The sequence below is a fragment of the Coregonus lavaretus genome (genome assembly GCF_964263955.1).
Source record: "Coregonus lavaretus genome assembly, contig: HAP1_SCAFFOLD_5211, whole genome shotgun sequence".
NCBI lineage: Eukaryota > Metazoa > Chordata > Actinopteri > Salmoniformes > Salmonidae > Coregonus > Coregonus lavaretus.
Genome location: NW_028158372.1, coordinates 22,228 through 37,500, shown reverse-complemented (window position 1 = coordinate 37,500; position 15,273 = coordinate 22,228). Strand labels below are relative to the sequence as shown.

The 15,273-nt window shown below is 46.9% G+C and overlaps 1 protein-coding gene across 1 annotated transcript in view; it reads left to right on the top strand.

Moving 5' to 3' along the window:
* Positions 1-15,273, top strand: part of LOC311124091 (protein unc-80 homolog) — a gene marked incomplete at both ends in the record, with an annotated part of 41,372 nt that overhangs the window by 4,047 nt on the left and 22,052 nt on the right. Inside the window, 18 exon segments of the mRNA XM_084198304.1 lie at positions 1,096-1,140; positions 1,429-1,535; positions 2,052-2,211; positions 4,370-4,542; positions 4,903-5,115; positions 5,318-5,453; positions 6,014-6,147; positions 6,429-6,606; positions 7,117-7,320; positions 7,725-7,819; positions 8,049-8,246; positions 8,434-8,541; positions 9,228-9,366; positions 9,716-9,897; positions 10,111-10,242; positions 12,720-12,906; positions 13,318-13,449; positions 13,805-13,948. Of these exon segments, the coding sequence (XP_084054430.1) occupies positions 1,096-1,140; positions 1,429-1,535; positions 2,052-2,211; positions 4,370-4,542; positions 4,903-5,115; positions 5,318-5,453; positions 6,014-6,147; positions 6,429-6,606; positions 7,117-7,320; positions 7,725-7,819; positions 8,049-8,246; positions 8,434-8,541; positions 9,228-9,366; positions 9,716-9,897; positions 10,111-10,242; positions 12,720-12,906; positions 13,318-13,449; positions 13,805-13,948 (2,667 nt within the window).

Genomic DNA, 15,273 nt, shown 5'->3' with positions numbered 1-15,273 from the left:
CTGTAGATTAACATCATGTTTTGTAGGCTAACATTATGTAACATCATGTTTCTGTAGGCTAACATCATGTTTCTGTAGGCTAACTTTGTGTTTCTGTAGGCTAACATCATGTTTATGTAGGCTAACTTCATGTTTCTGTAGGCTAACATCATGTTTCTGTAGGCTAACTTCATGTTTCTGTAGGCTAACATCATGTTTCTGTAGGCAACATCGTGTTTCTGTAGGCTAACATCATGTTTCCGTAGGCTAACATCATGTTTCTGTAGGCTAACTTCACGTGTCTGTAGACTAACATCATATTTCTGTAGGCAAACATCATGTTTCCGTAGGCTAACTTTGTGTTTCTGTAGGCTAACATAATGTATCTGTAGGCTAACTTAATGTCTCTGTAGGCTAATTTCTGTAGGCTAAAATCATGTTTTTTTAAGATAACTTCCTGTTTCTGTAGGCTAACTTCCTGTTTCTGTAGGCTAACATCATGTTTCTGTTGTACGGGTGATGAGTAGACAATTCATCTCTTTTTGGTCTTCTTTGTGTTCCTTTTGTCCCTAGCATGCCGTGGGACTGTTCACCTTCCAATTACCATCTCTGTCTTACGTATGTCTGTGTGTGTGTGTGCTTCACAGACCCTCTTTGTTTGTTGTGTAGAACTGCTCCTATGTGCTCCATCATGTTTCTATAGGCTAACTTCGTGTTTCTGTAGGCTAACATCATGTTTCTGTAGGCTAACACATTTCTGTAAGCTAACATCATGTTTCTGTAGGCTAACTTTGTGTTTATGTAAGCTAACATAATGTCTCTGTAGGCTAAATTCATGTCTCTGTAGGCTAAATTCATGTTTCTGTAGGCTAACACGTTTCTGTAGGCTAACATCATGTTTCTGTAAGCTAACATGATGTTTCTGTAGGCTAACATCATGTTTCTGTAGGCTAACTTCCTGTTTCTGTAGGCTAACATCATGTTTCTGTAGGCTAACTTCCTGTTTCTGTAGGCTAACTTCCTGTTTCTGTAGGCTAACATCATGTTTCTGTTGTACGGGTGATGAGTAGACAATTCATCTCTTTTTGGTCTTCTTTGTGTTCCTTTTGTCCCTAGCATGCCGTGGGACTGTTCGCCTTCCAATTACCATCTCTGTCTTACGTATGTCTGTGTGTGTGTGCTTCACAGACCCTCTTTGTTTGTTGTGTAGAACTGCTCCTATGTGCCTTGTACTATGATCAAGTGTTTTATGCTATCCTGTCTGCATTTGTGTGGATTCACTTTTATTCGTGTTTATGGTTCTGTGTGTGCGTGTGTGTATTCAGTATGTGTTCTGCCTATATGTGTATGTCTCGATGTATAAGTGTGATGTTTACCCCCTCTGCACTCCTCTGTCCCTCCCTCCATCCATCCCTCCATTCCTCTGACTGGGGTGGGGTGTGTTTGCAGGGAACTGGCTTAAGCGGTCATCTCTCTCTGGGCTGACCGACGGGGTTGAGGACTTGCTGGACATCAGCTCTGTGGACCGACTCTCCTTCATCCGCCAGAGCTCCAAGGTCAGGGGTCACCTACTGACCACAAGGGGCCTGTCTCTCACAACTGTTTACTTCAGTGCTCTTCAACCCTGTTCCTGGAGAACTACCCTCCTGTAGGTTTTCGCTCCAACCCCAGTTGTAACTAACCTGATTCAGTTTATCAACCAGCTAATTGTTAGAATCAGGTGTGCTAGATTAGGGTTGGAGTGAAAACGTACACGGTATCTCTCCAGGAACCTGGTCTACTTACCACCATGGGCTGATGTATAACCTTTTCTCACTACTGAGCTGAGCCCACCATGTGCTCTTGTATTGTAACTGGGCATTTTGATCATTTCTAAGGGATAGACAAGCAAATCTATTTAATGACAAAATGACTAGTTAGATCACAGCTTTGTGTTTCTTTTGTTTACAACTTGTTATTTCTGTTTATTTATTCATGACTTATTATTATAAGTTATTTATCTTTTAAATGCTACATATTATTTTTTCTACTGCCGGTGGTGTTGACAGTCTTTTCTCTGTCTCTGCCTGCAGGTGAAGTTCACCAGCAACGTGAAGCTGTCGGAGGGCGGCGGGGGAGCGGGGGGCGTGGAGTACGGCCGGGACGAGGAGGAGAATTTCTTCAAGCGGCTCGGTAAATGGCGGTCTGGCAGGCGGAACCCATCCAAGCTTCACCACACAGAAGAGAAAGATGGTAGACCCCCGGGGTGTCCCCTATCACCCCCCCCGCCCGCTCGCCCGCTCGCTCCCTCACCCCGCCCGCCGCTCTGTGTGTGTGTGCCTGACTGTCCTGTCCCGTCCGTAGTCTGTCCGTGGTCTGTCCGTTGGTCTGCCCTGTGCGTCCAGTGCTCTGTCCTCTCTCTGCCGCCATCTTTCATGCCAGTGGTGTTTGTGTGTATTTGTCAGCCACTGCCTGTGCAAGCCTCAGGCAGATTGAGGGGGGGAGACCCCTAGCCCCATACATGATGCCCTAGACTCATACATGATGCCCTAGACTCATACATTATGCCCTAGACTCATACATGATGCCCTAGTCTCATACATGATGCTCTAGCCCCATACCTGATGCCCTAGACTCATACATGATGCCCTAGACTCATACATTATGCCCTAGACTCATACATGATGCCCTAGACTCATACATGATGCTCTAGCCCCATACCTGATGCCCTAGACTCATACATGATGCCCTAGACTCATACATGATGCCCTAGACTCATACATTATGCCCTAGCCCCATACATGATGCCCTAGCCCCATACATTATGCCCTAGACGCATACATGATGCCCTAGATTCATACATGATGCCCTAGACTCATACATGATGCCCTAGACTCATTCATGATGCCCTAGCAAGGGGCAATCTCCAGAAGTAATATTAACCATCAGCTTTTCAAGCAAATGCCCATTGAACTTCAGTCATGTCTTTTAGCTCACTGGACAGTCCCTTGTCACCTCTGCCCAGTGCCCACACCTACAGTCCTTTATTGTCCCACTGTATTATCCCCCATTAGGTGTTTTTTTGTCCCCGGGGTCTGTTCCATCCCTGTTTAATGGCAGCCATGTCGAACTCTTCTCCTGGCTAGAGGACGTTCCATGGTCCTTCTGCTTACCCGGCACAATCTAGCCACATACGGATACCTCCATGTCCTCCAATGTCCCCATGGACATGAGAGACAGGTAGAGGGACAGGGAGAAGGAGGGAGAGAGGGACAAGAAAGGTAGAGGGACAGAGAAGAGGAGAGGGGGGTAGAGAGGGGGACTTTACACTTTACATGTGTGGCGCATGATGCTGTAACTGTTGTCATACAGTATGTCTTCGTTGAACCACTTATCTCATTATGGATAGAAATAAAGTCATCATATTTGTTTAATGTTCCACATTTCTTAGCTCAATGACCGTGTGTCCAGCTTTCTCTCCAGCTTCATTTGTTGAGTGGCTCGATGGTGCTTTCCATTCAATGGATTCAGACATTACCTAGTCATGCAATGTTCTATGGGCAGCCTGTTCTCTCGTTCTTTTGTGTGATCATGTTGCTATATGGGTGTGTCATTCATGCCAGCACTCGCAAAGATAATGCCCAGAGCCCTGAGTTTTTCCTGGTTAGATCACATGGTCAGAAAAACCTCCAGGCTCTAGTTATGCTGTAGAATAGAGGTCCAGGCCCAGATGGCCCTAGTCTGCCCTACTCACCTCTTGTCTCTGTTACTGCTGTCTCTGTCTCTATCTATATCTCTCTTCTCCCCCTATCACTCCCTCCCCCTCCCCCTCTTTCTCTCTCTCTCTCTCTCTCTCTCTCTCTGTTATCCTCCTATCCCTCCCTCCCTCCTCCTTCCCCTCTTCCTCCCCCCTCTCTATCTATCTATCTATCTATCTATCTATCTATCTATCTATCTATCTATCTATCTATCTATCTATCTATCTATCTATCTATCTATCTATCTATCTATCTATCTATCTATCTATCTATCTATCTATCTATCTATCTATCTATCTATCTATCTATCTATCTATCTATCTATCTATCTATCTATCTATCTATCTATCTATCTATCTATCTATCTATCTATCTATCTATCTCTCTATCTATCTCTCTATCTCTCTATCTCTGTTCTCGCCCTATCCCTCCCTCCCTCCCCTCATCCCCTCTTCCTCTCCCCTCTCTATCTCCTCCTCCCCTCCCCTCCCCCTCCTTCCCACCCCTCCCTCTCCTCTACCCTTCCCCATCCTTCCCATACCTCATCTCCGCTCCCCCTCTCTCTCCCTCTCCTCTACCCTTCCCCATCCTTCCCATACCTCATCTCCCCTCCCCCTCTCTCTCCCCCTCCCAATCCCTTCCTCCTCCACCAGGCCCACAGGGGTTCCAGGAGCGCCTGGCAGCCAGCCAGGAGGCCATGAAGAACAAGAACGTGGTGAACCTGGGCGCCATCCGCCAGGGCATGAAACGCTTCCAGTTCCTGTTGAACTGCTGCGAGCCCGGCACCATCCCCGACGCATCCATCCTGGCTGCTGCGCTCGACCTGGTCAGTTATACTGTAGTCTCAGGCTGGAGTTCAATGAAACCGGTCATATGAATGTTTACACAGTGTCTTTGTTTAATTCAGTGTTTTTCAATCCTGTCCTCTGGATTCCCCACCCTTAACACATATTTCATCTGATCCAATACTAGCACATCTGATTCAATGAATCAATGATCAATCAACTGCTGTATACTCCTGTGAGGGGAGTCTGCCATGTAGCAATAGGCAGTTCTTATTAGACTCAACCGTTCTGGAATGTTATTTGACAGAGGGAAAAATGTGTAAATATTGCAATATGGGATTGATTGAATTGAGCTTTCAGTGATCTGACAGGACATTATTGTACATCCTGGTGTCCGACAGGAAGCTCCCGTGGTTGCCAGAGCCTCCCTGTTCCTGGAGTGCGCCCGCTTCGTCCACCGCTGTAACCGTGGCAACTGGCCCGAGTGGATGAAGGGTCACCACGTGAACATCACCAAGCGGGGTCTGTCTCGGGGACGCTCGCCCGTGGTGGGCAACAAGAGGAACCAGAAGCTCCAGTGGAACGCAGCCAAGCACTTCTGTCAATGGGGAGATGTGAGTGACTGTCTGATGGGACCAACTATCAAATTATTCTACTGACCGAAATTGTATATGAAGACAGGCGCTAATAGTGTGTGTGTGTGCGTGCGTGTGTGTGTGGCTCTGCGTGTGTGTGTGTGTGTGGCTTTGTGTGTGTGTGTGTGGCTTTGTGTGTGTGTGTGTGTGTGTGGCTGTGTGTGTGGTCTTCCTCTCCCAGGCCATTGGTACACGTCTCAGTGAGTTGTGCCACTCAGACAGCGAGAGTCCTGCCAACATCCTGGGTTTCATCTACGACGAGGAGACCAAGCGGAGGATGAGAAAGGAGGACGAGGAGGAGGACTACTTAGACGACAGTAAGCCATAGAAAAGGAAAACTTCACCTTATAGGGAAATATAGTTCACAGAAATGTATTTTTGTATTTTGAGTAAACTATCCCTTAAAAAAAAAAAAGGCAGTTAACCCCCTGAAGTTGGTGTCTGCACCCCCACGGAAATCTAATTAGCATAATACACAAATCCCCATAAAGATCTGTGAGTTTAAGCTAGAGATATCAGGTTTATTGCATCAATCCACCGCATCCGCCGATGTCGCACTTCCGCATCTGCGGTGAAAGGTGACAGAGCTAGAGCGGTGTTTGTCAGACCATGAGACATCCCGAAAATCAGTCTTCTCACAAATTCGTCTATAGCGTCCAAACAGGTTGGCCCCTCTATGGAAAGATGAGACTCTCACGAGCACACTGGTGTTCTCTATTTTGCTCTACGACCCCTACAAGCGTCTTTGGACTCGTCTAAAGTCGGCATAGCCAACTTCTGTCTGTAGCGTCCGAACGGTTTGGTCTACACACTAATATGACCCCTCTTAGACTCTTATGGGTTAAGCCAAATTTTGACCCAAAATATCCGTCCCCAGATACAGTCAACCCAACAAAATGCGGCTGTCCTTTCGCTCTCAAGATGGCCGCCTGCCAGTTGCTGCTGGAGATCACCACGTTCCTCAGAGAGACATTCCCCTGCCTCCCCCGGCCACGCACAGAGCCCCAAGTGGTCAGTAGGAGAACTTCACTTACTTGACACTCACTCACTCCTCTCATCTAATGCAATCATATCCCTATAAATCAATTGGTGAGTGTGTGTGTGTTCGCGCATATTTGTGTCTTTACGTGTGTGTGTGTGTGTGCGTGTCTGTGTGTGTCTGTCTGTTCGTATGTGTGTGTCCGTGTGTGTGTGTGTATGTCTATCCGTGTGTGTGTGTGTGTCTGTGTGTGTGTGTGTGTGTGTATGTCTATCCGTGTGTGTGTGTGTGTCTGTGTTGTGTGTGTTTGTAGGATTTGGAGAGCTGTCGATTGAGGCTGGACCCTGAGCTGAGTCACCACCGCTATGAGAGGAAGATCAGCTTCGCCGGTATCCTAGACGATGAGGACGGCCACGACTCTCTGAACAGCAGCAGCCACACGCTCAAGTCTGACACGGCCTGCGACGACAAGAAGGCCCAGGAGCCTCTGGGTAATTGAGTTCTGCTGGGTCATGATGGTCCCTGTCAGATGAAAACCTCTTATCTCTAAAACAGAAACTTTTCAGGAAATGGAAAAAAACAGCCATATTTTCCCATTAAGAAACATACAATTATGAAACTTCAAAGCTATTCAGATAACATGTTCTTGGGGGGAAAATGCTATTCTACACATTTTGTCATGTTGCTGTTTTAAAGCTAATTTCCTGCAATTCTACACATTTTGTTATCATATGCTATCTGGGGGGCCCCCAACCTCCAGAGTGCCCACAACCTCCCCCCAACCCCAACAAATTGGTTGTGGGCCCCCTGGAGGTCTGGGGCCCCAAGTCACAAGCCCTGTGTGTCCGTTCAGTAATCCGGCCCTGTATGTGTGTGCCTTGTATAAAGTGTTCCCAAGATGTTTTATACCCAGTCTATGGGTAGCATGAGACTTCATAAACCAAGTGAGATTGGGAACTAACCTTTTGAATTCACTCCACCCCCCACCCCTGTCGGTCCAGCTCCCATCAGGAAGAGTCGTATCGGGGGCTCTCGCCTGCTGCAGATCAAGGGGGCTAGGAGTTTCAGGGTGAAGAAGGGGGGCTCGCTGTCCTCCATCCGCCGGGCCGGCAGCCTGAAGAGCACCAAGATGTCCCGCCAGGACTCAGAGTCAGAGAACGAGGAGGGACTGCTGTCCCAGAGCAGGGACACTGTCACTGACATAGGTAACAACACACTAACCACTGATCTCGGATCAGATTCCCAACCCCACATCCTAACCTTGACCATTAGGTGGGTGAATAAGATCTGATGACAACTTCTACTGCCACCCATACACAGACGTAGGCACCCAATACCCGACATAGTGCACTACTTTTGTCCAGAGCCCTATGGAGCCCTATTGACCTACTACTCAGTCATAGTAGTCACCTGTCATTCAGACGTAGACAACAACTCTATATCAAAATGTAATGTATAGCATTCATTGTCATCTGTCCCGTTTGGGTAGTTAACTCAATGATGAACTATGTTTGTTTGTTTGGGAGACGCAAAATAACGGATTTCCACAAGGAGAGTCTGTGAAGTAAACTGATACAGTATCGTTGTGTGTGTGTGTGTGACATCACAGGAAGTCCATGGAGCACCAGTGAACCCAGTATTGAGCCTGAGGGTTCAGGAGGCGGCGCAGAGGACAACTACCACAGTAACATGTCCTGGCTACATGTAGGTGCTGCGCGTGTGTGTGTGTGTGTGTGTGTGTGTGCGCGTACTTGTACGTGCGTACCTATATGCGTGCATTCAACTTAGCATACTCGTTTGTGTACTGTACAGAGCATGTGTGTGCGATGCATTCACCTGACCACACATGCTATAAAGCTAGCGCATTTCCCTCATCAACCCCATTCATCCTGTCTAGTCTAACTGTTGCTCCCTCTGTTATCTTCCTCTGTAGATCATGATTCTGCTGTGCAACCAGCAGAGTTTCATCTGTACCCACGTGGAGTTCTGCCACCCACGCTGCTACCAGCACCACAGCCGCTCCTGTGCCCGCCTGGTGCGCGCCATCAAGCTGCTCTATGGGGAGACAGTGGACAGCCTGAGAGAAGACAGTGCAGGGAACATCAGTAGCCGGTCCAAGAAAAACAAGGAGGTGGGTGCAGAGTGGAGTGGATTGAAATGTATTGAAGTGATGTGAAGTGGAGTGGATTGAAATATATTGAAATGATGTGAAGTGGAGTGGATTGAAATGTATTGAAGTGATGTGATGTGATGTGATGTGATGTGGAGCGGTTTGATGATACTGTAACTAAAGTGTCTTCCTTTCTTTGTGTCTCCAGTGTTCAGACAAGTCATGTCTGAGGACCCCGTCCATGAAGAGACGCCCCAAAGACTCCAACACAGAGGGCAAGAAGGACACGGGCATGCTCAAGTATATCCGCAACCAGGTGCCCACCTACAGCCCTCATGCCAACGCATGCCCTAATAGCCATAGCATGTGCCAGAGCGTCTGTCTGTTTGTCTGTCCGTCCGTCAGCCTGCCTGTCTGTCCGTCAGCTTGTCTGTCTGTCTGTCCGTCAGCTTGTCTGTCTGTCTGGTCGTCAGCCTGTCTGTCTGTCTGTCTGTCTGTCTGTCCGTCAACCTGTCTGTCTGTCTGTCTGTCCGTCAGCCTGTCTGTCCGTCCGTCAGCCTGTCTGAAGCAGCGTGTCAACAGATGCCACTGTGTCGCCACATGCTTGTTTATCTAGAGCAAGATGCCAACCACATGCCAAGATGCCCTCACCCCACGCCCACACGCTTCTGCCCACTCAAACACATAATCTCTAACTCTACTACTGAAGTAGCATGCTAACTAGCTAGCGGCCCTCTCAGCCCACTCAAATATATTGCAGTACCGTGCAATATCATACTAATACAAGCTATAGGCCTACAGCAGCAATGGTATCTCCATTAGCATGCTAATGCTAACCCTGGCTGTCTGTGGTCTATGGCCTTTCCCTTCAGGTGATGAGCCTGTCCCTGCCCCCTCTGTCCCTAGCATGCTATACAAACTATATGCCCACACTAGCAATGCTGTCAGATCTCCACTAGCATGCTAATGCTAACCCTTGCGTGCTGTGACCTCTCCCCTCAGGTGATGAGCCTGTCCCCGGCTCCTCTGTCACTGCTGATCAAGGCGGCGCCCATCCTGACAGAGGACATGTACGCAGACGTCCAGCCTGCAGCCTGGGAGCTCCTGCTGAGTGTGGACGAGCATATGGCTGCCGCTGCAGGTGACTACAGAGAACTGTGGGTGACTGTCATGGATAGCAGGGTTTCTGTTCTAAAAAGTCCCCTTTAATGTCTGTAGACTAGAGCCACAAGTTATTCCAAGTCTATTCTGGTGAGATATTCTGGGCTCCACTCCAAACTCTGAAGCTGCGCTCACTTTTTAGAATAGGAATAGATTTTAAAATGTAGTATCTTTTTTTGTCCCACCATCTTTCTGTCTCTCTACTCTCTCTCTATATCTCTCTTTCTCCCTCTCTTTCGCCCTCTATCTCTGTCCATCCCCCCTTCTCTCTCACCCTGCCTCCCTTTACCCCTCTCTCTCTAACCCCCCCTCCTCTCCCCCCTCCCCAGCTGCCATGTTCTTGCTGTGTGCGGTGAAGGTGCCCGACGCGGTGACGGAGATGATGATGGCTGAGTTCCAGCACGCTGAGGTGAGCCAGCGCATCAACTCGGTGTTCAAGTTCTACACGCTGTGGCGCTTCCGCTACCAGGTGTGGCCACGCATGGAGGAGGGTGCCCAGCAGATCTTCAAGGTACAGTAGAACCGCAGCCTCTACTAAAACAACTGTTAGTCAAAATGAGGAGTTGACAACGGGTGTCCCCCAAGGTTCTATTCTAAGTCCTGTGGCTTTTCATTATTTACATAAATTATCTTGACTCTAAAGTTTAGGCCTCTTGCTAAGTCTCTTGCTTTGTTGAATCATTTGCTCATTAACTAATCCTCTATATAATCCTCCATATTTTAGATCCCTCCGCCCAGCATCAACTTCACCCTGCCCTCACCTATCCTGGGCATGCCCTGTGTGCCCATGTTTGACCCGCCCTGGGTACCCTCCAACACTGGCAGCGTCCAAGACCCAATCAACGAGGACAACTCTGTAAGTCCCGCCCCTGCTGCCTGGGTTACTGTCCAATCGGCAGTTACTTAAAGAATTTACAATGAGCCTAGTGGTTGACCAATTTTTACTATAATCCAAAGTTTCTGCCATTTTAATTTTGCATGTACCGTATTTTCCGCACTATAAGGCGCACCGGAGTATAAGCCGCAGCAGCTAAATTGAATGATATTGAATGATGCGTACATATATAAGCCGCACTGGACTATAAGCCGCAGGTGTTTTAATGTTTAATTACCATATGTAAGGGTTCGTGCACAGAGGGGATTGTCGGGAAAGAGACAAACTGTCTCGCTCTCGTAATGTCTGTCTGTCTTGCTCTCGTTCTGTCTCTCGTTCTGTCTCTCGTACCACTCTCGGTTCCACTTTTACTTTTGCGCGCTACCTGTCTCACTCTTTACCGGCCTCCAGCTTTTCCTGCTGGAGCCCGCCGCTTAAAGGTGGGGGGCGCAGACCGGTCATAGAGCCCATAGAGTTAAAGTTGGTGGACTGTAACCTTTAAAATCCATAGATTTAGGAGGTCTTCTAGTGGCCGTTAGCTGTAAAAATCCATAGATTAGCCGCACCGTTATATAAGCCGCAGGGTCGAAAAATTTGAAAAAAGGCGCGGCTTATAGTCTGAAAATTACGGTATATTGAATTACATGGACATAACACTATTAATTGAATTGGTATGTGGAGTTGCATCTTTTTTACTGACCTTACTAATGCTAAGCCCATTATGCTACAACTGTTATAGTAACACTTTGTACTGTTATACCAGTGTATTTATTCCCTGTGTTCGCTATGGCACCAAGAAATGAGCTTTAGAGGACTGATAGCACAAGTCTCCTTACAAAGTTCACAAACAGTACAATATTATGCTACTAAATTGATAGTCGGCCATGACACTTTCTGGCTTCATTTCTTGGTGTTGCTATGCTTTTTTTTTTGTCTAGCATGAAAACCCCAAAACGATGTATTCAGATCACTTGTCATTTGATACTAGATCAGCTCTAGACTGGTCATTGTACTGTCTTGAGTACAATAGTCCTGTCTGTTATTTATCTATCTATCAATTGTCTTTGTTTTTAGTTCCCCACATTTATTCAATCAGTCTATTCCATAGTAAGTTGTTATTTATGTACGGATGCTTGTTTGGGTGCATCATGGGAAACTGAGTTCATCTTTGATGACTGAATGAGACAAAATTCTGAGCGATATCTGTCCATTCCCAGCGGGCAAAAGTTTGGCACATGGGGTCTTAATAATGTCATGTTCTCATTGTAAACTGGTTGAGAAGACGTCAGATAACGAGATTACAACCAACTGGTCTCTGTTACAACCAGGTAAAAACATATTTTTCATGACGAAATGAATGCATCCTCAGAAAGACGTTATATTTTGATTGATATCTGGTCAGATAACCTGATAAAGATGTATTTTTCTGGTTGCAAATAAGAGTTCAACACAATGTCCATTATACAACCAGTATACAACCGGTCCATGCATGACGTCATTGAAAGACGTCATAACGACGTCATTGCAACCAGTTTTGCCTGCTGGGTTGTCTGACTCTCCCCAAACATTAAGACCTAGGGGGATGTGCTATACTAGGGGACCTCATACGGGCCATTCTGGATACATGCATCTTATACAAGCCACTCCACGTTTTATGTACTGTAATGTCCGGCCTTCTTTTGGGAAAGCTGCATGCATTGGTCATTTTGCATGGATATACAATGCATGGCTAATGACGGCCATTTTGTAATTGTTCAAACGTCAACATTTTCACGTCACTCTGTCAAACATCCACTGTAATATCTCTGTTGGTGCCGGTAAGAATGTTCAAATGAGCTTTTGCACTGGATATACTCTCCTGATGGATTCTCTTGTGAGTCAAAATACGTTTGCATATAGTACGTTTCACTGACAACTATTTACAATAGTAAATAATTGATACCTGAGCATGGTGTAGTTGATATAGGGTTGCAAAATTTAGTTAACTTTCCCAAAATTCCCAGGATTCCGGCTTTTTCCCTCATGATTCCGGATATTTACAATTTGGGAAAGTTACCGTATTTTACAACCCTAATCTGTCAATGTTTCCAGTCGTATCCAGAGAATATAACGGCATGTGTCATCCATATATAACTGTCAGGAAGAGACAAATAGTTGACATTACCAAATGTTCACCGGACGCCATTATTGTAATTGTACTACATACAGGACCCCCTGAGAATGAACCTATCCCACAGTCCCCTTCCCTGAGCCTCTATGTGTTATATCTCCCACCCCATACACACGGCCAACGCACACACACACACACACACACACACACACACACACACACACACCACCTCACCCCACGCCTATCCCACATGCGCACTCCACTCCTCCACACACACCCACACGCCTTTCCACACACATACACACGCACACACACACACACACACACACACACACACCACCTCTTACAGAAATCCTTCTCGGCGCGGGCCGTGTCGCGCTCCCACCAGCGTGCCGAGCACATCCTGAAGAACCTGCAGCAGGAGGAGGAGAAGCGGCGTCTTGGGCGCGAGGCCAGCATCATCACAGCCATCCCCGTGGCCCAGGAGGCCTGCTACGAACCCACCTGCAGCCCCCCGCCCGAGCAGGAGGAGGAAGGTGGGTGGGACGGACATGGAGCGCTGGAGACATCTCTCTTTTTTCATTTGTTATTCATTTTAGGTGTTAATGCAAGTGATAAAGCCCCTGTCCCATTCAGGAAACCACTGATTCTGATGTATTTTGGAGAAGCACTAACTGAACTGAACAAGAATAAACCTAGAACCTATGTATTTAGGTTTTCTGAGGGGGCTTCACCCCTCTTCAAAAATGACAAAAACAACAAGTTAGCTGAACCTCTACTGTTGCCTACACCCCAGATAACAACACTACCATCGAGTCCACAACTACAGTGCTTAGTTGCAATACACCTTGACTAATGGTGTAATACACCTTGAATAATGCAGTCAGTCAGCCAGCCACTGGTAGTTTCATGTTGCGACTGACTCTGAACCCTCTCCTCCCCGCCAGCAGAAGAAGTGGTCAACCTGGCGTCCCGCCGCATGTCCGTCACTCCGTCCTGCACCTCTAGTAACTCTCACAGGAACTACTCCTTCCGCCGCGGCTCCGTGTGGTCAGTCCGCTCCGTGGTCAGCACCGAGGGTAAGACTGCGTTACCGTGGCAACCACTCACCGCCCACTCGCTTGTAGGGGTCATGTCCCAGTGTCCATACTAGGATCCCACATAGAATGCATGGCTAGTACATTGCTTCATTCTAAGTGGCATGTTAGTATACTGTAGATATCGGAACAGCCAGTTTTTTTGTATTTTTAATCCTGGTCAGATTCAAGTCACATGGTGAGGAATGGAAAAAAAAAAATCCTCACCTAATAATATCTGATAAAAGCGAGATGATAAAATCATGCCTTGACAGAGCTTGTACATATGGTAACCTTCACCTTCCTAACTGCAGTAGAATAAGGTGGTAGTGACTCATGGGTTGTTCTTGTCTACTAGATGAGGAGAACACTACGGAGCACACACCCACTCATCACATGCTGCAGCCCCCCCAGGCCGTCTTCCCAGCATGCATCTGTGCTGCCGTCTTACCCATAGTGCACCTGATGGAGGATGGGGAGGTGCGAGAGGACGGCGTGGCAGGTGGGTGGCATCGCGCAACACAACCTGTCATGTACTGTACTAGAGGGAGGGAGGGAGGGAGGGAGGGAGGGAGGGAGGGGTAGAGGATGAGAATAGAATAAATTCTGTTCAGGGTGAGATCAGTAACCTGTAGATACATTCTGTTCAGGGTGAGATCAGTAACCTGTAGATACATTCTGTACAGGGTGAGATCAGAAACCTGTAGATACATTCTGTACAGGGTGAGATCAGAAACCTGTAGATACATTCTGTACAGGGTGAGATCAGAAACCTGTAGATACATTCTGTTCAGGGTGAGATCAGTAACCTGTAGATACATTGTGTACAGGGTGAGATCAGTAACCTGTAGATACATTGTGTACAGGGTGAGATCAGTATCCTGTAGATACATTCTGTACAGGGTGAGATCAGTAACCTGTAGATACATTCTGTACAGGGTGAGATCAGTAACCTGTAGATACATTCTGTACAGGGTGAGATCAGTAACCTGTAGATACATTGTGTACAGGGTGAGATCAGTAACCTGTAGATACATTGTGTACAGGGTGAGATCAGTAACCTGTAGATACATTCTGTACAGGGTGAGATCAGTAACCTGTAGATACATTCTGTACAGGGTGAGATCAGTAACCTGTAGATACATTCTGTACAGGGTGAGATCAGTAACCTGTAGATACATTCTGTACAGGGTGAGATCAGTAACCTGTAGATACATTCTGTACAGGGTGAGATCAGTAACCTGTAGATACATTGTGTACAGGGTGAGATCAGAAACCTGTAGATACATTCTGTACAGGGTGAGATCAGAAACCTGTAGATACATTCTGGACAGGGTGAGATCAGTAACCTGTAGATACATTCTGTACAAGGTGAGATCAGTAACCTGTAGATACATTGTGTACAGGGTGAGATCAGAAACCTGTAGATACATTCTGTACAGGGTGAGATCAGTAACCTGTAGATACATTGTGTACAGGGTGAGATCAGTAACCTGTAGATACATTGTGTACAGGGTGAGATCAGTAACCTGTAGATACCTTGTGTACAGGGTGAGATCAGAAACCTGTAGATACATTGTGTACAGGGTGAGATCAGAAACCTGTAGATACATTGTGTACAGGGTGAGATCAGAAACCTGTAGATACATTGTGTACAGGGTGAGATCAGAAACCTGTAGATACATTGTGTACAGGGTGAGATCAGTATCCTGTAGATACATTCTGTACAGGGTGAGATCAGTAACCTGTAGATACATTCTGTACAGGGTGAGATCAGTAACCTGTAGATACATTCTGTACAGGGTGAGATCAGTAACCTGTAGATAC